The sequence below is a fragment of the Mesoplodon bidens genome (assembly GCF_964165515.1).
Source record: "Mesoplodon bidens genome assembly, chromosome: 17".
Taxonomy (NCBI): domain Eukaryota; kingdom Metazoa; phylum Chordata; class Mammalia; order Artiodactyla; family Ziphiidae; genus Mesoplodon; species Mesoplodon bidens.
Genome location: NC_138174.1, coordinates 73490011 through 73512473, shown reverse-complemented (window position 1 = coordinate 73512473; position 22463 = coordinate 73490011). Strand labels below are relative to the sequence as shown.

The window sequence follows — 22463 nt, the reverse complement described above, 5'->3', positions numbered from 1 at the left end:
CACAGGTTGTCTTGTAAAACATTACATGACACAGATCAACAGACTGTCAAATTGCACCAAGCTTTGACGGTCACTGCATATCGTTTTTAGAAACTTACAGTTTACATGGGTAAAATTTAGTATTCCGCAGAAAGGACTGGTTGGTTGAATCCGGCCCATTATCTTTTGCAACTCGCCTTTTAAAAAATATCTACTTCTCCCTCTTGCCAACACTTAAGGAATGTGAATACGGATGATCCATCCTTTTGGTTTCTCAACATAGCTGCTTAGAATGATGGCACCCTAACACTGCCCATGTGAATGTGCACCTTACAGAATAGTAGAGTCATTAGAAAGCAGGGAAGGGAGGTTGACACAGTGAGTGCCCGGTGGAACAAACCGCTGTCCTCTGCGACAGCCAGAGAGAGCTCAGGACAGTGCTGCGCTGCGGGTGCGCGCGCACGGGGAGGCGCACGGTCTCCTGCCCTCGCAGCGCTGGTGGGAGTGAGGGGCGAAGTGGGCAGGGTCTTCAGATAAAACGAGACTGCTCTTTGCCCCCAGCACTGATCCACGTGAGGCGGGGTTGAGAGAACCCCTGGTTTTCCCATCGCGACTGACGCTTTTCCTTCTCGGAACGCCGAGAGCCAACGCTAAGGGGCACCAGAGGCTCGGGTTGCCGCGGCTGCCACCCGGGCAGCCTGGTGGCCCGCTGCTGCGGAAGTCCTGGGCGACAGCAAAGCCCCGCTCGGTGGGGGCTGGGGCGCAGGCCTTCGGAGCGGGAGTCCCGGGAGCTTGGGGTGCTGCAGGCTGGAGAGGAAATCCTCCGAGGTCAGGGTGTCGAACTCGAAACTCTGCGCTGGGCAGTGAGCCTTGGTAGCCGAGGTCTTACTAGCTTTTCCTAAGACTCTGTGAGGCCACTTCTAATCTCCTTCTACTTTATGAAAAATGTCGCTGTCCTATATACAGCTAAAGTTGTCGATGCGCACACATATCCCTTCCGTATACTAAAATCATTTAAGATGATTTGATGCACGGAAAGCTGTTGATCTCTAGTTGTCTAGGGATCCTGAGGCACATGCAGAGGGATCAGATGTCACCTCCTCCACCTCCGCCAGCCAATTCATGTTCACTGTCATGCCCCCAACCTTTCATTTGAAGTCGACTATTCTTTAGTTAAGGAGGTGACACCCAGACCCTCGCCCCGCTAGAAGCCTCTAACCACCCGCCGGCAACTCGGACTTTTTCCGGAGTCAGAGAGGGAGCGGGAGATGCTGAAGAAATTAGCAGGCGTCCTCAACCTTGCGGTCCGCATTCTGACTTTTCCCAGTGCTAACAGTAAGAAGAAACCCAAAACGCGGGGACGGGTGTGCGGAAGGGAAAGAGCGAGCGTCGGAGCGCAGCAGTGCAGACCCCCCACCCGCGCCGGACCCCGGCGTCCGCGCCCTCCTCCTCCGCCCCGGCCGAGCCCCGTGCCAATGCGCCAGGATGGAGACATCTCGGCGCGGGAGGAGATGACGCAAAACCCAGCGCTACCCCCCCAAAAAAGTGTTTCTCCAGGACGAAGATGGCGGCAACTTAGCCGGGGACTGAAGATGACTGTGGCTCTCCGGAGGCCCAGCCCCGGCGATTCGGCCCCGAGGTCCGGGGGAGGCGGCGTCAGCAGTCGGAGCCCGGCGGCGGCTGCGCCCGCGGGCAGACCTGCGGCGGCGGCGGCGGCGGCGGCGGCGGCGGCAGTTGGAGCGCGGGGTGGGGGGTGGGGGGGAGGGAGAGCCCTGCCGGCGGCGGCGGCCCAAGCTCCGGACTCGCGGAGAGAGAGCGAGAAGTAGGAGCAGGAGGAGGAGGAGAGGAGGGAGCTGGGGAGGCGCTCTGGTCGCCGCCAGCGGGCAGCGGAGACGCGGCATGCCCCCGGCGGGCGAGAGAGGGCTGTCCTCGGCGGGGCCATGGGGACGCGCGCCCTGACAGTGCCTGGGTGAGAGGGGCAGCGCCAGCCACTCCGCCGCCTCCACCATCACCTCCTGCACTCCGCTCACCGCCGGCCGCCAGCCCCAGCCTCCGACTGTCTCTCTCTCCCCCCCCCCACCTCCCTCTCCGCCTCTCTCTCTGCATTATTGTTTCCCACTCTACAGAGGATGGGGTCGGCTGATGATTAGGTCGGAAGCAAGTCATATCTTCCTCCAAAGCCTGGTAATATTTATGTAGGCAAAACGAGAGAGAGAGAGAGAAGAGGGAGAGAGAGAGGGAGAGAGGGAGAGGGAGAGGGAGAGAGAAGAAACGGGAGGAGGGGATAAGGAAATTAAACCCTTTAAGTCAATGCATATCGTGGTGACACCGGCACAGGAGCCCTCACGGTGGAGTCGGCCAGGGCTGTGCGTTCCCAAAATATGACCAGGGGTGCTTGGATGTGTCGGCAGTATGACGACGGGTTAAAAATCTGGTTGGCGGCACCCCGGGAGAACGAGAAACCGTTCATCGATTCAGAGAGGGCTCAGAAATGGCGACTGTCTCTGGCATCTCTCTTGTTTTTCACAGTCCTGCTCTCTGATCACTTGTGGTTCTGCGCCGAGGCCAAGCTGACCCGGACCCGGGACAAGGAGCAGCAGCAGCAGCAGCGGCAGCAGCAGCAGCAGCGGCAGCGGCAGCAGCAGCAGCAGCGGCAGCGGCAGCAGGAGCCCTCCTGGCCCGCGCTCCTGGCGAGCATGGGGGAGTCCTCGCCCGCCGCCCAGGCACACAGACTCCTCGCCGCCTCCTCGTCCCCCACCCTGCCCCCCTCCCCGGGAGACGGCGGTGGCGGCAGGGGCAGCCGAGGCAGAAACAACCGGGGCAAGGCTCTTATTCTGGGCAACTCTGCCAAGCCCGTGTGGCGCCTGGAGACCTGTTACCCCCAGGGCGCCTCCTCGGGCCAGTGCTTCACGGTGGAGAGCGCGGACGCCGTGTGCGCCAGGAACTGGAGTCGGGGGGTGGCGGCCGGGGAGGAGGAGCAGCAGGTGAGGGGCACGCATCCAGCCCCGCTCTGGAACTTGTCGGATTTTTACCTTTCATTTTGTAATTCCTACACACTTTGGGAGTTGTTCTCGGGGTTGTCCAGTCCCAACACTTTGAACTGCAGTCTGGATGTGGTGCTCAAGGAGGGCGGCGAGATGACCACTTGCAGGCAGTGCGTCGAGGCTTACCAAGACTACGACCACCACGCTCAGGAGAAATACGAAGAGTTTGAAAGCGTGCTCCATAAATACTTACAGTCGGAGGAGTACTCGGTGAAATCGTGTCCTGAGGACTGTAAGGTAGGAACACTGGATTTTCCCCATCCTTGCGCTTTTATATCCGTGTGTGTTTGGCTGAGGCATCTTCTAGAGTGTTAAAATGTTTTCTGGACTCTGGTTTTTTTGTTACTTCACAGTTGTTTTTGTGGTTATAAGAGCTTGACTTGCTGCTTGATTTGGGACTATCCCGTGGATTGCTGGTGGACTGGTGCCTTCTTCTGGGATCCTGGGAAGGTCAGGGAGACCCTGGTCTTCTAAGATAATAAAGCCAGTGCTATGGAGTTGGTTCAAACTGAGTTGGTTCAAACTGTGTTGCCCTTTTTTTTTTTTTTTAATGGAATTTGAGTGAAGCTTGTTAGGAAGACAGTGATGGGATTGCATACTGATGACAGCAGCTAAAATCAGAATAGTCTGAGACAGGCATGTATGGTCTGGCTTATGGGCTTTACACGTGAGCTCTCTGACTGTGACATCATTCAGCTGGTTGGGGACAAGAGAAAGTGTTCGTGGCTGTTCATGTAGGAAGAGCTAAAAAAGTGTTTTACTTGTTTTACAGGGGTAGTTCTGGCTGTTTGGAAAGTCTGTGGGCCTACCTAAGCGTATTTACTCACATACGTTTCCTGTTTTCTCTTAGAAACTTGTATAGTTGTTGATCAGAGACTCATTATGAGTATAAAGTTTTAATTAAGTATCTGGTGATAACTGATCGATGTTAGATTTTTTATCAGCCACCTTATGTAATTAGCTTGAATTTTCAGGATGCTCTCCAGCAGTACTAATTGGCAAATGCTTGATCTATGAATGAAAAATACTGAACTGATTAATAACGTATATTACCTTTAACCCCTTCCTATTAATATAATAATGGCTATAATCCTTGCTGATTCACAAAGAAGTGTATGCAATTTTCTTAAGAAATGGCTAATGCAACCATGGGCGGTTGTCCTAGTAGAAGTGTTGCTGTCCGTGGTGCTGAAATGAGATTTGCTCAGAGCTCTGTTGAAGATGAGATACTGCAGTGACCTTTTAGTAGGGAAGAAATGATGACAGAATCTCAGTAAGCCTTAATGTTTTGTTCCAAAGGTAATTTCTTAAAGAGTGCAATAAAATAGTATTGCTTTTCAAAATAAATAACACACCACATTCTCTCTCTCTACCTTTCTCTTCATTACTTCCCCAGCCTCTCCAAAGGAACACAGCAAATGTCCCTTTTTGACCTCACTTGCTTTGTACTCAGAAAGCGTAATCAGGGGCAGTATGGATCAAACGATTCTATGATGCTTTCACAAGAGAACTGGCCTAAGGGATACCTACTTAAAATGAACACAGTTCAAGGGCTGTATTTTAGTTTGGATTGATTAGTTGTGCTTTTGACAACTAAGCTAAACTAAAACTAAACTTGTTTTGCCAACATTCTTTAAGACCAGAAACATACCTTCTTTGCAAATAATAATGTTGCATTTACAACATTAATTTAGAATGCTACTTCATTAGATAAATGGATTTTTAAGGTTTTTTACATATTTTTCTTAACCATACCCCTGTAAGTCATGCCTGGGAATTAAACTTAATCTTAATGGTAGAAGTTAATAATGAATGATAGTTTATTTATTGCAGTTATTTATTTTGACAAGATACGTTGCATCAGAATTGCAAGGAAACTGATGTGCCTGCTAATTCTACTACTAATAAAAAGCTTGCAAAGGTTTCAGTATATTTATGTTTAAAAGTGATCCCTTGTAATAATTTGAATTTGCTTGCTTCCTTGACTGTAAACTCTCATAGAAATTTCTAGTAATTCCAATTTGTATAGTTTCAGTATTTAAATGATAGTCTACATTGTCAATATACTAGAGCATATTTTCAAATAAGTCTGGCAAATACGTTTTTGTTTAAATATTCAAGTTTTAAATATGTATAAATGTATATTTTCCTCTTGACCTGAAATCATCACCAACTTTATACTTATATCATCATAGCTATAAAGTACAGTGTAGGTCAAATTAATGTGTAATGCTATGAACTACTTCTGGATTGTGTTCTCATATAAAGTAGTAGTTGTGAGCTGTATACACAGAAGCACATTAGAAAAATCTGAACTCCTTTTTAGAAACATTTCTTCACACTGAAAAGTAAACACAGACATTTGAGTTTTTCATCTCCACAACACAGGATTTATTACTTGTGATGCCTTATAGCTATTTCTTGGTTGTTTGTTTGTCAGCTGGAAACACTTGAAACATTTATTCCACGATAACTGTTCTCACACAGCTTCAGATTTTAGGTGCTGGGGGTTGGAGGGGGGCAGTGTTTGGTGTTCTTGGCTGATAACTCACAAATCTGTTGATTAGCTCCTGAGCTTAATATACAGCTTCTTTATGATTCTGCAAAACCACAAACACATCCACATACCAAGTATATTACATGGCTTAGAGTGCTACTTGTAGTCTTTGAAGAATGTGTCTGAGTTTCTTTCTGAACATTTTTACTTATTTCAAGCATACTTATAATTATGAAATGACTATCTTCAGGAGCAATGTTCAAGATACAGTCTGTGCAAAATTTTCCACATTTTAAGGTTTACAGCAAAGTCTTAGGCTACATTAAAAGTAAATGCATTATATTTCTGGAATTGGTAATATATTCATGAAAAAATCCAATTTATAGTTTATTAATTTATAAATTTATAGACAGGAGAATATATGCAGTAATATTAGCTATACAAATTAGTAGAATCCATATTTTAGGAGCAATATATTAACTCTGGTATACCCATATATAATTAAATGATTAATACGGTGATTTCTGACTTTCAAAAGTTAGGTCATGTTATTACCCTCTAGTTTTATAATCTCCCCTGTTAAAAAAAATGCCACAGTCCATATACATATAAAATTAAAATGGATTAAATTTAATTTTTATTGTACTTGATTTATAGGGCTTTTGGCCCATTATACTGAAAACAAAACAAAACAAAAAACACCTTAATATTGATCTAATCCAATCATATTGTCTTGGGCCCATAGTAGTTGCAGATCAAATATAGCTTGGATTTTCTTTAGCGAACCTTTGTTTGCAACATATAATAGGAATCATTTGCACCCAAGAATATTTTTTAATATTCATAGAAATAGCTGGTTTAATTTTTAAAGTAAATATACACTTTTATCGAGGAAGTAACTTATAGTAAAATAAAGAACAAGAACTTCTGCATGTATCATTTAGACTATAGCATTCAAGCTGCTATATTACATAAATCAAGTAGCAAAAATTTGACAGTAATTCTTCTCTGGATTTTGTAGTGTTATTCAAAATAATGTTTTTGACATACAATAAGAATCTGAAAATCTTCAAATTGGCTGGAAATATTAAAAAATACACTATTCTAAACTACAGAATTACATATGTATATTATTAACATGCCTGAATTTTTACTTAAATAAAGATGTTTTCTTAAATATGCCATTCTTTACCTCCTAAGCATTCTTGAAATTACATATTACAAAACTGGGATATTTAGGGAATATAAACTTCTATGTTACAGGTAAACTTTTGTTAATGATAGTTTTATTGACTTACTATTCCTTAAGACAGATGGTCAGGGAAAGTGGGTGTGAGATTAAATTCTAACATAAATCACTGCATCATCTGTATTTTAGTTCTCTCAGAATAGATTCTAATCTTTATACTATCAAGAATTTATGCATTCTTACATTTTTATATTATAATTTTGTATTAAAGCAAATTATATTGCCTATTTTTATTTAACAGACAATGACCAAAAGAATACTCTGCCAGTGTTCTGCATATATAACAATCGTGATACTCAGGGCTTTCTGTATTGTTTGCAGAAATGACTCAGAAACATTAACCAGTTTGAGGACATAGAATTTGGGTTACATAATGTGCAAGTTAAAAAAAAGGCATTTTTAAGTCCTTATTTATTTTGATGTCATATACTATAGATTCTTAAAAATAGTTTTTATAAGGAAATAAAATATCTAACAATTCTTCCCACTTAAATATTGAATCTAAAATATTATTTTGCTCTTACTTGGTTAAGTGCTATTGTACATATTATGACACTGTCCAGAGTGTGGAATACGTCTGCAAATAGATCTCTTTTATATTATACCACTGTGTTATTTTTAAATCATATTTTTATAGATGAATTGCTTCTCTGTAAAATCAAACAGTCTAACCTTCAGATGATCACATTAACCATTAATAAGGCCATTTATAGTATCAAAGCCACTTTCATAACTGTTCTTATAACCCAGATTTTCATTTTCATGTTTTTGCTCCGTATATAACTACTGATTTATGATATGTTTTATTTTTATCTTAATTTTATTCTATTTTTATCAAATTTTATCTCAATATTATATGCTGTTGCTTTATAGACCAGAGAATGACTATTCTTTTTTAACTTTGGACTTGTAACTGGGTCAAATTAGTAGCTATATAGGGCATAACCACAAAGTTTTAATAATTGCTGTTATACCTTGGTTTTAATCACTTTAATTAGATGAGATTGGTGTCTGCATATGCAAGGTGAATTAAAATGTGAAGGAAAGGAAATCAAATAATTTTCTCAGTCTCATGCCCCCCCCCAAATAAATTATAATCCATTAAGATATATTTTCATACTAGATTGAATATAAAAGAACAAATATACAGATAACTATTTGAAACACAGTACTATTTTGGTTTGAATTATCTGACCTATTGCTTTCATTTCCATTCCCAATTTCCTTTTTAATCTTAATCTTCTAAGTTGACCTCACATTGACTAGGCTCCAATCATGTTGTTGTATGCTTTCTATTGATTTACACTGAAGAGATGTGTCTTCAATATCAGTAAACATTTACTCTAGATCAATGGTCCTTGGGGTCACATTAGAATATCCTGGGAATCTTTGAAGACACCCCCAGCCCCAGGAGATTCTAATTTCATTGGTCTGGCTTGTGTCATGAGCTTGGGATTTTCCAGTTTCCCTGGTGATGTGCAGCCCAGGTTGAGAACCACTGTTCTAGTTGAGTGCCAACCAAAGTGGAAAGACCTTTTAGCTCCTGTGCCTCAGTAATTAATACATAATAACCTCATTTGTTCAACTGATGAAAAAGCAACTTAATTTTTTTAAAGTGGTAAAGGCAGTAGGTAGGACATAGCCTGAGGACAGGGGAGCAAATAGGTAGTGACTGGACTGAGGAAGTAGATGAGAAGTGAACCAACTGGGTGCAAAGTTTAAGGAATGTACCAGGAGAGAACATGGAGAGAAGCAGAAGGATGCAGAGAGGACCAGAGTCAAGGATGGGCCTCTTGGCTTTGGATTTTCTGTCTTTTAGCCAGAACTGTCACTATACTAGTGTTCACTAATACGCTGAGCACATGAATGCAGAAATTGGATGATTGTCTCTGTGAGACTGATCAACTATTTGATTAGAGGCGCCTCAGCCTCCTTATTTTTGTCTCTAATTTTAGATTATATAAATGGCTAAAATTTAGAATTTTTCAGAAGTATGGGTTGGTTTTAAGAGAAAACATTTTGGCTTTTCATAGTATTTCACATAGTTCGGGTTTATTCTTTCTTCACCTGTTCACTTTATTAAACCTAGGAAATGACTAATCCTTTTTTACTTTTCTTTTAACATTGTAATGATGAGCCATGTTTCCTTTTTTACTTATTTCTGTCATACTGGAATAACTAGTTGATATTCATATAGTGTTTTGAAGATACAAGTTGCTAAGTAGGCACAGAATACTACCACACCTAATTTAGGAATTCATTTTAGAGAGATCTTATCATTGTTCTCTTTTGAAGTGATTGTAACATAGTCATATTTTTTTAAAGTTTACATTACAAGATGCTGTGAAACACTAAATTTAAGTTTTACCTTAAATTAATAAGCAATTAAACCTTACAATCCAAATCATGAAATTATAGTAATAAAATGTTTTAATTTACTCTGATTCTTTAAAACTGGAAACGAGTTAACATCTGCCTTTCTTTGGTAATAAATAGTTAATGACTTATACTATGTATTGTAGTAGAATGCATGAAAATATTTTACTTCTTGGGTGTTTAAAGTGTTAAAGGGTAATAGTTGATTTTTCCTCTCCCTTGGTAGTCTGTTTCTACACACAGTCATTTATTTAAAAAGAAAAGTTGTAGATGTTACCACAGGTGGTGAAAAGAAAAATATCCTGCAAAAAATACAAGTTTACTACGTGTTTAAATAGTGTTATCGATCTTAGCAGCAGCAGTAGTGTATCTACATGTGTGCGTGACGGGTGAATGCAATAATTACTTCTTTGGAAATACTTTGGGATTTTATATGTCAGCTGTTCTGCCCTGCTTGAGAAGGAAATTGGGCTCTGCTCAAAACTCTGAATCTTCACCCCTTGGTCTCCTCTTCTTCCTGTCAGCGTGCCTTCTTGCTCTCATCTGGCTGAATCCTCTCCTGGTGTCTGGAAGCTTCACTTGCAGGGCCTGTGTCCCATAGGAAACCCGAAGTTCAGAAGTCTTACTTCTCTGCATCTCTACTGACATCAAAAATGATCAGTCTCTTTCCTACTGAACTATCACTGACTTAGTTTCTTTGAAAAGAAAACTGAACTAAGATTTAAATGGATGATCGTGACAATGTGTTATTAGTTTTCTCAGAAAGTGAGTTGAATCACTCAGAAATTTAAGTGCTGGAACGAGCTTCAGTAGTAGCTAACAAGCTTTAGAGTTTATTAGAAGTCAGAAACTAGTCTAATTCATTTAATAGTCACGTCATCTTTATGAGGTAAGTACTATCACATATTTTACAGATGAGTAAAGCGAGGACATAAAGTTAACTGTTCCAAGGTCAAATAGCTGGTAGTGTTAAAGATCAAGTTCACTTCCTCACTTGATCATTATTTTCTTTTTCCCCTTCGTTATGATCATTACAATCATACCAAAGAGTGAAGAGATAAGAATAACCCACAAATAGATTTAACACCTATTAAAAACGTCACCATATATACTTCTTTTTATTTTATCATTAAAAACATTTTATAGATGATACAGAGAGCTAAGATGACAGAAATTTTGGAGCCCTAGACAGCTGGAATGAATGGCCAGGAATTCCTGGTTCATCACTGCGAAGTCTTAGAGGGAGATATGAATATGAATAAATGGTGTGACGATCAGCAGAGCGCTTAGACTTCTGCTCTTGTTTTTCGAGTGGAGCAGAGAAAGGATAAATGTACAGCTTTGCAGGGAAGGAAGTGAACTTCGGAAATCTGTGATAGTTCCTGCACTGAATTCATGTTAGATAAGATACAATCACTTTCTGTTTATAATTTTTAAACAACAGTCCAATTTTTGCCATATTGTTTTAAAAGATGTTGAGTTTATTAGTTGAGAATTGTGTACACGTTGCCTGACATCTATAACACTTAGGAATCTTAACATTTATCTAACCTTTATTAGCTTCTTATAAGCCTTATCTCCAAATATAGTCACATTGGGGGGTCAGGGCTTCAACGTATGAATTTTGGGGGACATAGTTCCACTCATACGTTGAGTAAGGTATGTGGCAAGGGCTGTAGGAAATACCTTGGAAAGATGGTAGTGCTCAGTTGTGAAGAACCATGTATCCCGTGCCAAGTCTTTTTGAACTTCATTCTCTGTGTGATAAAATATCAGAGAGGAGTTTTAATCAAGTGATTTACTTGGGATGGTTTGTTTTTCTCAAAACTTAGCCCTGACAGCAATGTGGTGATAGGTTGGAGGAGGGTGAAGTGATGCCAGGAACTAAATTTTAAATTATACTTAATTTCAATTAGTTTTAATTTAAATAGCCCTATGTGGCTAGTGGCTACCATGATGGACAGAAAATTCTAAATGACTATGATGGCTATGGAAGTGGAGAAGAAAACAAGATTCAAGAGACTTTTCTGAGTTCAAATTTACCAGTTACTGTGTAGAGGAAGGATTTGAATATTACTTAGCCATAAAAAGAAACGAAATTGAGTTATTTGTAATGAGGTGGATGGACCTAGAGACTGTCATACAGAGTGAAGTAAGTCAGAAAGAGAAAAACAAATACCGTATGCTAACACACACATATGGAATCTAAAAAAAAGAAGAAGAAAATAAAGGTTCTGAAGAAACTAGGGGCAGGACAAGAATAAAGACGCAGATGTAGAGAATGGATTTGAGGACATGGGGAGGGGGAAGGGTGAGCTGGGACGAAGTGAGAGAGTGGCATGGACATATATACACTCCCAAATGTAAAATAGACAGCTAGTGGGAAGCAGCCGCATAGCACAGGGAGATCAGCTCGCTGCTTTGTGTCCACCTAGAGGGGTGGGATAGGGAGGGTGGGAGGGAGACGCAAGAGGGAGGAGATGTGGGGATGTAGGTGTACATATAGCTGATTCACTTTGTTATACAGCAGAAAATAAAACAGCATTGCAAAGCAATTATACTCCAATAAAGATGTTAAAAAAAACATGCAAGGGAAAAAAAGAAGCTTTATAAAAGGTGAGACTCTGGATGTGGATACATCTAATGAGATAGGAAATACAGGAGGAAGAACACGTTGGGATTGAGACTAGTGAAAGAAACAGGAGTCCATTTTTGGAGAGAATGACATCAGGAGATGTCCAGTAGATAGTATACCATGTAAGTAGGGCCTCTGGCTGTGAAGTTTACTCTCTGCGCGTTGTGTAGTTTGATCCAGGAAGCTGTGGGCAGAGATGAGATGATTGAACAAAACAGATTACTTGGAGAGAATGTCAAAGATGAATTCTGAGCAAGAGCAATATTAAAGGGTTTGGGCAGAAAAGGGACCAAGAATAGAGACTGAGAAGAAACAAGAAATGAGAGTGAAAATGGGGGAATGAGAACAGAAGAGAGAATGGAGGAGGGTGGCGGGGGAGAGGCAGAGGTAGAAGGAAAGGAGAGAGAAAATCATTAGCACGTGATGACCTGAACAATACAGGGAAGCATTTTAAGAAAGATACAGAGTCAGTCAGGAGTGTCATGTTGCAGAAAGAACATATAGGATGAAGCCTAGAAATAGGTCACTGCATTCGGCAGTTAAGTCTTATTGACCTTGTAAGAGTAGTTTCGTAGAATGATGGAAGAGATGTCAAATTGTGATGGATTAAGGAATGAGTTGGAGTGGAGGAAATAAGAACTAGTCCAAACTGTTCTTCATTAAGTTCAGCCGTGAAAAGGAAAATAAAATGACATAGGTGGGAAGATGAGAGTTTAAAGAAATAAATCTTTTATGATGAAATAAACATGAGAATATTTGTAGCTTTTGATCTAGGACCCAGATGGGAGTACGATATTGAAAGTACCACTTTCAGAAAAAATGAGTGAAGGCACCAGATCCCAAAGAAGAGATGCTGGGCTCTGACCTGTTGCTTACTCTTGGGGAGGAGGGAGGTTTTATCTTGTACATTGTGCTGTGCATCTAAGATCCTTTGTTTTGTTGTTTATATTTTAAACAGGAACAATGCTTTAATTTCAGGATTTCAGACAATAAGCACAATTATTATCCTGAATATGCTTAACTAAAGTAGAATATTCATTTTCAAATAGTATAAAATAGTTACTGGCTGTAAATATGAGATCATAAATAATTATATCATGTGTGTTACTGCAAACTATTTTCTTTAGGAATGTGCTGCCCTGGGGTTCAATGACATATTTAGGGAGTCCATGGAATTAAATATGGCTATCTTGTTATATGTTTTCTTAAAAAATATTGATATGTTTGATAGAAAGTTCTAAAAATAGAAATTAACTTAAAAAATAAAAATAGAAATTAATTTTAAACCTAACAGAGAAGTATAGTAAAATGGTTAAAAGAAGTATTGAGGAAAACTGGGTTCAACTCCAAGTTTCATCACTTATTAGTTATATGACATCATCCAACTTAAAGTAGGGATTCTAGCATCTCTTTCATAAGACAGTTATGGGGAGAAATCAAGAGACTCCCATGCAGATTAAAGTACCTAACCTAGGGCTTGATGATGCCCAATAAATGGTAGCAATTCATTAAAACAGAAGCCATGGGAAAATCAGTAAAATTGCTTCACTTGAGATCTCATATAAGTTTTCTGGTAAGCACCACTCATTTACGAGAGTTTTATAAGCAGACTTTGCATTCTGCACGGTAAAATTCTCAGTTTTATTACATCTACATTCCTTCTGCTTCTCTAGAAAGGTGACTAATGGTGATTCTTTAGAGTGAAACAGAAAACAAAAATTCAGCTAGGGTGAAAATGTTTCATTCCTAAAGCTTGACTTTTTTCCCCCTGTTATTTCAGATTAAAAATTAACATGCGCTGGGTTGTAGACCGAGTGGATCCTCTTAGACTGCTGCAAAGAAACTTGAGCCCCTTTGTGTACAAACCTTTTGGGGAGGACAAGTGGAGAAACCATTGTAATGACTCTCCATCTCCTGGAAACCTCTGGGTGAAAATAGTCTTGGGGGAAATTCTTTGTTTTGTAGTCTGTCAGGCATTGCAAAGTCTCATGTGCCTCCAAGTTTCATTTTAAATGTTGGAGCCCTCTGCTCTACCCACTAGCTCCCTGGCTTTGTGTTTTGTTTTGGTTGTCCATGTTATTTTCCGCTCTTCCCCCGGAAGTTATGCACTCGGCCATACTTAGTAAGTTTATTGATTGGGGAGGGAGAGGAAGTAGAGTAAAAGATTGCCTCGGCATTTGAGCTAGAGCTAGCAGACAAGGCAAACGTGGCAGGTGCCAAGATACGCAAGACTGTATGGGCTAGAATAAAAGACTGTAAGCTGTGCCCCACGAATGGGAACATGATTGCCCTGAGAAAGAGAAGACGCAGGGAGACATAGCGAGGCTCTTTAATTTGATAAAACTTGTCATGTGGAAGGGGAGTCTTATTATCTAGTACTTAGTTTTGGTCTAGGGGTAAGGATGAGGCTCTATAAGCAGGTGTTTTAGAAATATCTCTCCTCTACATAAGAGAGAATGTTCTGTTAAAGGATAAAATGGAACAATCTGTCTGGAGAAATCAGGTGCACATTGCTACAGAAGGTGTACAAATAGGATGGGAGCTATCTGCCATGACCCTAGAGGGCATCTTACCTATGTGTTGCAGGTTGGCCATAAGATTTTAAATATTCTGTCTAACACCCTTTGGCATAAGATGAGGCACCCAGAAGTGGTAACTTTGCACAGTGAGATGCACTATATTCTTTGCCTCACACCTCGCTCATAGTAATAGTTCTTTGCTTTCAAAAAAGGAAGTCTTGACGACTTCAACTTTAAATTATTTCTCTGGTTCCCATTCATATTGTTGTCAACCTGGATAATTTTTAAAAAGAATGAATCAAATACATGGGCGTATCCTGAAGAAATATAGGAATTGAGCTGGACTAATCTCTAAGTAAATTTTTTGTTATTGCTGATAACAAGAATAAATACTCATTCTTCTCTCCTAATCACAAACACATCAATCACTTTTATAAACTCTCAAATGACCTTTTGAGCAAAGCAAGACTCAACGACATGGTCAGATCTGAAGGGAAGTGGGTGTGGCCTTCCTCCATTGGTCTTGCAGCACTTCTTGTCACACGTGGATTCACCCCACATACAGTTTCTGTGGGGACATTATCACTAGTAATTAAAACCACTGTATAAAATTCCCATTCTTGTGGAATTGTACACATTATGTTTTTAAAATAAACAAGTTCTACACGATAACTTTAGCATCCTTATCTTATTTAATCCCCACAACAATCCACCATTATGGGCAAAATTAGCTTTCTTCAACAAATGGGTTAACTAAGGCTTAGAGAAGGTAAGAAATGTGCCGAAGTTCTCACAGGCAAGTGTGGCGTAGACCGAACTCAAACCAGTAATATCTGGCTCTTAATCTCATGGCCCTGACTTTACTGTTATAATATCCTGTTCACTCTGTCACAAATCACTGCTCATGTCTAGTTCTTTAAAAAAAATTTTAGGGGGAGAATGTGGGTGGGTGACAGCAGGAGTGGATAGAATATAAAGTTCTTTGGCACATGAAAGAAAATGTAACTCACTTCATCCAGTTTTTCTGTTGCAGCAGCTTGGTGTAGGAAAAGAGCATGGGTCTAAAAGTCAGGAACGCCTAGATTCAAATGGCTGTTCCATCAGTCCTGTAAGATGGGGATACTTATATATCCAGGTTGAGGAGTCACTGAGAGAAGAAACAGAGCAAGTGTGTAATAAAAAAAAAAATGAAGCTGGTAGGTAGAGTTGTCGTCTTTTCAGTCCAAGCTACTCTGAGAAGAGAGGGGGGCGTCACACTGCAAGGCATACTCTGCTCTCTTTACTGTTAGACACTGAGCTGGTAGAAAACATTGACAAGTTTGTCCTTCTAATCCAGTTGTTGGTTTCTGTTCAGAGCTGTCCTAGTGTAGAGATCTTGGATTTAGTTTCCATAGAGGCATTTAAAAAGGCACTGGTGACATATTTTATCTTGGGAGTCACTATGACTCTAGATAAGCAGTGAGAGACTGTCTGAAGAGAAGCAAGTGTTTTTAAAAAGGTAAATCTGAATCCTAAGCCATTTAAAAACAGAATCTCTCCTTCGGCATAGTGAAGACTGGACTGGTCACTATGGGCCATTGGGTAAGGAGGTGTGGCCCACCCCCACCCCCGTGCTTTTCGAGGCAGTGGCTTCAATGCAAAGTCTAGGTGAAATAATGGGAAAAAAGACTACCTGCAAATGCAAATGATCTTGCTGTCAGTGGAGCTGTGGGTTTTTATACCTGACAGCTTTGTAGAGGGTTGGCAAAGAAATGGCAGATTTCAGGTATGTTCTATTTGTCCTAAGGATTTCTAAATACATATTGAAATTTTAAGAGTCTCTTATGAAAAAATGAACCCTTTCCTATCATTTCAGTTTAGACTTTTTAAACTAAATGTTCATTTTTATTCAATGTATCTGAAAATTCCAGTAGGATGGAATTCAAGTCTGAGTAAACAAAATCCTTGTCAACATAGTTTGCTTCACTGACGAATATAGATTATTTTCAGCTGTCATAGTTATAACTGCTCAGCCATGGACTTGATTTCTCTATTCGATTGACTGGCTCTTTAAGATTATTAAAATAATTGATTCAGTCTTTAGGTACTTGATATATTTTGTTCTTATGACTTAATGGATAAAACAGGCCAATAAAATAGCACTTTGTATGTGCTCTTTCACCTACAAGGAGTCAAAGCAGCTATTTATCTATTTTTTTTGGCAAAAGCAAACCTTTTAAAAGAGTACCCAGTACCCCGACTCTTATTTGTTTATTTAGTCTTTGAGAAATAAATTTCTCATTTCCAAATAACTTCAAAATCTAGGGAAAATTAACAAAAATCCATATGAATATTTATGTATTAAATTTGTAATTTTACATTTCATACATTATATTAAGTGCTTGATCTTTTCATAACAAAAATCTAAAATGGTTCCCCAAAGATAGTGGGGTTGATTTTTGATGGTCCTCAATTATTTCATAAAGGTAGAGATTTTAAAAGGCCCTACATACAGGAGTAATTCTTAACATGGATGAAGAGGTCAGGCTTTGCCCCAGTCGCACTGTCCAGACAGGCAGCACCTCAAAAGTGCATGACTGAGTTCACTGATCACTTGGTTCACTGTTACAGCTTCTCCAGTATTACACTCTAATTGGATGGATGTTTAAGTTTCTCACAGTATACGCTTTAAACAGATAAATGCAAAAGCTAAGCAGTGCAAATTTGCATTTCTTTAACAACTTGATTACATTAATAAACTGAAAACTATATAGCTAAAGGAACCCAACAATTTACTTTTTTTTTTTTTTTTCAAATCAAGACTAGATTTTGTTGTAGGTGAACTGTAGAAAAGTTAACTCATGATAGATATTGTTTAGGGAGAAACATTCTATCTTCATCCAAATATATTAATTTATCTTAATGGCCGGACATTTGACATACATGGGACCAGATGAAGGTGCTGCAGATAGACCGAGGGAAGCACACAATGATTAATGAGAGTCACCATTTCCTACCTGTGATCGATTGTCATGAATTTACTTTTGTCTGTGTAATGCTGTCTCCATTCTGGGCTATTTTGTACGGCCTTGAGCCTATTCCTATTCTACTGTTTTTTTTTTTTTTTTCCTACCGTAACAATATATGATGAATTTAATGTGGTAAGTTATTAAAGAGAATTTCCCAAGGGGCTGTTCAACTCAGTTCCTCTGACTTCTCCAATTAATGGTGAAGGGACATTCTCAGGGCTGCTGGTCGATGCTTGTTGTGGAATGAGCAGGTGAATCATAAGGACCAAAGAAGTGTCAGCACTGAAGAGAACACATGCATTTTCTCAGAATGGATCACAGTGATTATTTGCAAAGGATATGATAATTGCCATCCAGATGTATTAAAGGATGCTTCATAAAGAACATTTTAATAACTTAATTTGTGATCATTGTCTCTGGGAATGCACTATGTCATACAATTTTTGTGTGCTCTATAGGAAAAAAACAGTATAAGGACAAATGAATATTTCCTTTTAAAAATAGATCTTTAGTGGAAGCTGTTCTTAGATAATTTGAGCACTATTATTATATGGCAATAGTAATTTAGGCACTGAGATAAAAGATATCCCACAGTGCACCTAGTTTAAAAAGGAATAAATAATCAGGTGCTTCATCATGTGTGACTCACATATGGATGTGAAAAAAAGTGTAAGAAATTTATATATAAACAGCATGTTTACTAAAGCAAGCGAAGGAAAGAATGTGAGCAAAAATCAAAAAGAATATTTGATTTTCTTTTTCTAGGTACATGTTTATGAGAACGAGATTAAAAGGCATGTAAATCTCTTAATCCAAAAACTCTTGTGTTCATAATCTGCTACTGAAAAAAAAAAAAAAACAACAACTTGGTAACAAATTTTTCTTTTCACATGGTCTCACTTTCAGCCTATAAATGAAAATTAGATTTCATGCAGAGATTTGAAATCAGGGCAGTGTTGCAATTTCAACCTGAAATTGTTCCTTCTAACTTGCTTATGAGAAGTTCATTGTTTCCCTCTTAAAAAAACAGTTGGCCCTAAGTCAAATAATTACAAAATACCAATTTTATAAAATACGGTGCTTGATATCTTTGTTGCTGAACAACAGAGCTTTTTATATGTTAAATATAAACTCAGTATTTTATTTCTACATGCTTCTTTATGGGTAATTATGGGTTTGAAAAGTAATAAATAGCAGTGTAATTATTCCATAGCTTGCAGTGGGGATGTGTGTTTCCTTAATCTGACCACTTAAAGAAAGAAGTAGCTATTCATCTCTGAACCTTTCCAGAAAAGCAATTTTTAAAAAAATTCAATGTCTTTTTCCAAATTTAGAAGGCTTTAGAAAAATATATCACTGTTTGGTTCTGCTGATAAGTTCATGATGTTTAAGAGACTGGAAAGATATTATAACTTTACAATGTTGATTTCATCTGAGAAATCACCTGGACAGGTCAGATAGTTCCAAAAATTCAAATAATCCACAGACAAATGTTTTAAAATATCACTTTCCACTTAAGGAGAGTGTTGTGACATCTGCAGCTTACTTTGATATGGTTTAGGCAGAAAATATAAGTGTAATTATGGAAACATTTGCCAAATCTAGGTTATGGTTATATGAGTGTTAGTTATTAGTCTTTCAACTTTTCTATATGTTTAAATTTTTTCATAATTAAAAAGTTTTTTAAAAGCAAATCAATGGCCTACAGGGAGGAAAATGTTCACTACTTTGGGGGTTGTTTTTTGTTTTTTTGTTCGTTTGTTTGCAAAGCAAAAAAAAAAACACTCAAGCTGCTTCACTTCAACTAAAACTTTAAAAAGAAGTCGAATATAATATCGTCTCATTTTTGAAATTACTTATGAAAACTGACAACCACTCTGTTGAATAAAATGTTTAGTAAATTACTGAGAAAACTGATGGGTTCTTTCCTTCATGATGCTTGTTTGCCTCTCCCTGTTCTACCCGACGTTTAGATAATGCCACTTGCTCCTGATTATACCATGCCTGGGCTTCTTTCTTGATTTCTGGCCTTTAATTCTTCCCAAAATATTCCAGATAAATTGAATGTGAAAATTTGTTCAAATGATGTTTAGAATATTCCAAAGATATGGCTAGTAGGTGGATGATACAAGAGGTGGTGATTTTAACATGTGAGTGAAAATGTAACTGTTTTTTCCTAAAGAACAGTTAAAAACTCTGTGGCTGAGAGAGAATATCATAATAATCACCCACTTGAAAACAATTAAAGTTATAAATGCAGAGTAAATTATTCAATTTCAAGTGGACTAGTTCACTATAATTCCTTAATTTAAAAAAAATCAAAGCATGAGGATTTCAACTGAATATTCCAGATAACACGGCCTTAAAATTGCTCTTCCCTCAAAAATTTCAGCAAATATATTTGGTACTTTATCTATTTGGACAGTTATACTAATTTCCATTTAACTTGCCACATATGGACACACAGTGAAACACATTAGTATAACCCAATGAAAGAAGTAAGAAGCTCTTTGGAGAGGACTCTGCTGTATATCTTTCCATGACACTGTTCATATGCAGCCTCAAACTGAATCTTTTCAGTTGTATTGTACACAGCTTGCTCATAGGCATTGTTAATCTGCTTAACATCATGCATGTCAAAACTTCTCAGATGATGAATTGGGTGCAAGAGTCCATGCATGAATATTGGCTACTAAATGAATTAAATGAACTGGCAGGAGAAAATGTCATAAGAACAACTTCAAGAAACTGCTTACCAGCATTGCTAACCAGAGAGGGAAAGAATTCAGTAAGGTACGTGAGGCCACATAGGTTTCTTTTATTTCAATTTTCATTAGTTTTACTCAGTGGAACCTCTAACCTAATGGAGAATCAATCATTCAGCAAGCTGTTATTGAACACTGTCCTATTATCTGTTGCATAACAAACCACTAAAATGTAGTATAAAACAACAACTGTTTTATTACAGTCTAGCATTCTGTGGATCAGGAAATCAGACATGGCATAATGGGGAAAGCTTTTCTGTCCTCCAAAGTATCTGGTGCTTTGAGAACATTTGAAGGGCTCCAGGTGCCTTAAATGGCTGGGCATTGGGCTCATCTGGAGACTTTACTCACATGTATGGCACCTGGCCTGGGACAGTTCAAAGGCTGGACTCAGTCGAGACTGTCTACGAGAAAGCCTACTCATGGCCTTTCTATGTGGCTTGGGCTTCCTTACTGTATGGTGGTCTTGGCTTCACTGACTGCCTTAAAGAACAGCTCAAAGCTTCAAGAATGCATGTCCCAGCAAACAAGAAATAAACTGCATAACCTTTTATCACCTGCCTTGGAAGTCACAGAGCATCACTTCTGCCCTGATCTTTTTAATAAAGCAGTCACAAGCATAACCAGATTCAGAGAGAGGACATGCTCACACCTCTCAGTTGTAGAAGCATCAAAGAATCATGACAATGTTTTTTAACCAACACAAGCTCATTTTCTTCTTTCTTTTCTTCTTTACAAGTGATTAGACAAAAAATATGAATAAGACATAACTCCTAGCTTTTTTTTTTTTTTTTTTTTTGTGGTACGCAGGCCTCTCACTGCTCTGGCCTCTCCCGTTGTGGAGCACAGGCTCCGGACGCGCAGGCTCAGCGGCCATGGCTCACAGGCCCAGCTGCTCCACCGCATGTGGGATCCTCCCGGACCGGGGCACGAACCCGTGTCCCCTGCATCGGCAGGCGGACTCTCAACCACTGCGCCACCAGGGAAGCCCACTCCTAGCTTTTTAAGAGTAGTCTCAGAATCTAACAGGAGAAACAAATGGACTAGTACATATGTACAAAATCAATATTATGGACTTATCATGTAAATCATCCACATGTTGCTAGAAATTGTCTTCAAGCTAATGTTTTCAGTGATTTCCGACTTTCTTTCTTTCCAATAATCTGTAATCTTTGAAAATCAGGACTGCGTCTATACCATAGCAATGTAATAGAAAGCAAATATAAGATAATTGTTAAGAGCTTTAATTAAAAGTCTTGTGCCCTTTGTTTATGTTTCTGCAAAATGGGGATAATTATCAGACCTACTTCAGAGAATTAAATAACTTGGTCTATCACTAACACTAGGTGCTAACTGTGAACTATTATGATCTTAACAGAGAGGAAAATTGTCCTCCAACTTTGGGCATAGCTTTGCTGCCTACCCACGAATCAAATTAAAATTAAAAAGTAAAATTTATATTTACAAAGACAGAGAAGTAGATTTTCATCAATTATTTTCCCTATACTTGGGTTGTTGACTGATTAATAACAAACTTTCTTCAAATCAGATGACCAAAGCAGTCACTGTAGAATTAAAGGCCAGAAATCAAGAAAGAAAGCCAGGCAAGGTATAATCAGGAGCAAGTGGCATTATCTAAACGTTGGGTAGAATAGGGAGAGGCAAACAATCATCATGAAGGAAAGAACCCATCAGTTTTTTGAGTAATCTGCTAAACATTTTATTCAACAGAGTGGTTGCCAGTTTTCATGGGTAATTTCAAAAATGAGATATTATATTTGACTTCTTTTTAAAGTTTAGATCGAAGTGAAGCAGCTTGAGTTTTTTTTCTTTTTTTTTACTTTGCAAACAAATGAAAAAAAAACAACCCCCAAAGCAGAGAATTCCATTGTATTAGTTATCTATTGCTCTGTAACAAATTACCACAAATGTAGAGATTTAAAGCAATGTACGTTTATTATCTCACAATATCTGTGGGTCAGAGTCTGGCATGGCTTTGATATGTCCTCAGCAAGGCTACAATCAATGTGTGGGCCAGGGCTGGGGTCTCGACTGAGTCTTTACTAGGGAAAGATCAGATTCCAAACCCACAGGATTGTTGGTGGAATTCATGCCTTTGCAGACTGTGGAACTGAGGATCTGGGATACTTACTGCCCATTGGCTGGCTGCTGGCTGCCCTTGGTTCTTTGCCAAGTGGCCCTCCCTAGGGTAGCTCACAACCTGACATCTTGCTTCTTGAAAGACAGCAAAGGGGAAGGTTTCTCAGCAAGACGAATGTTACAGTCTTTTGTAATGTTGTCATGAAAATGACAACCATCACCCTTGCCCTGTTTTATTCTTTGGAAGCAAGTCCCAACCACACTCAAGGGGAGGAGGCTACCCGAGGACAT

General features: G+C 39.3%; 1 protein-coding gene across 2 annotated transcripts in view; it reads left to right on the top strand.

The window, feature by feature from the left end:
• The first annotated feature begins 1756 nt into the window (after positions 1–1756).
• Positions 1757–22463, top strand: part of NALF1 (NALCN channel auxiliary factor 1) — a 591636-nt gene continuing 570929 nt past the window's right edge. For both annotated transcript variants that reach the window (XM_081214841.1, XM_081214842.1), the window contains exon 1: positions 1757–3260. In XM_081214841.1, coding sequence (XP_081070967.1) covers positions 2361–3260 — 900 coding nt within the window. In that variant the 5' untranslated portion in view covers positions 1757–2360. The remainder of the gene's footprint in view (positions 3261–22463) is intronic.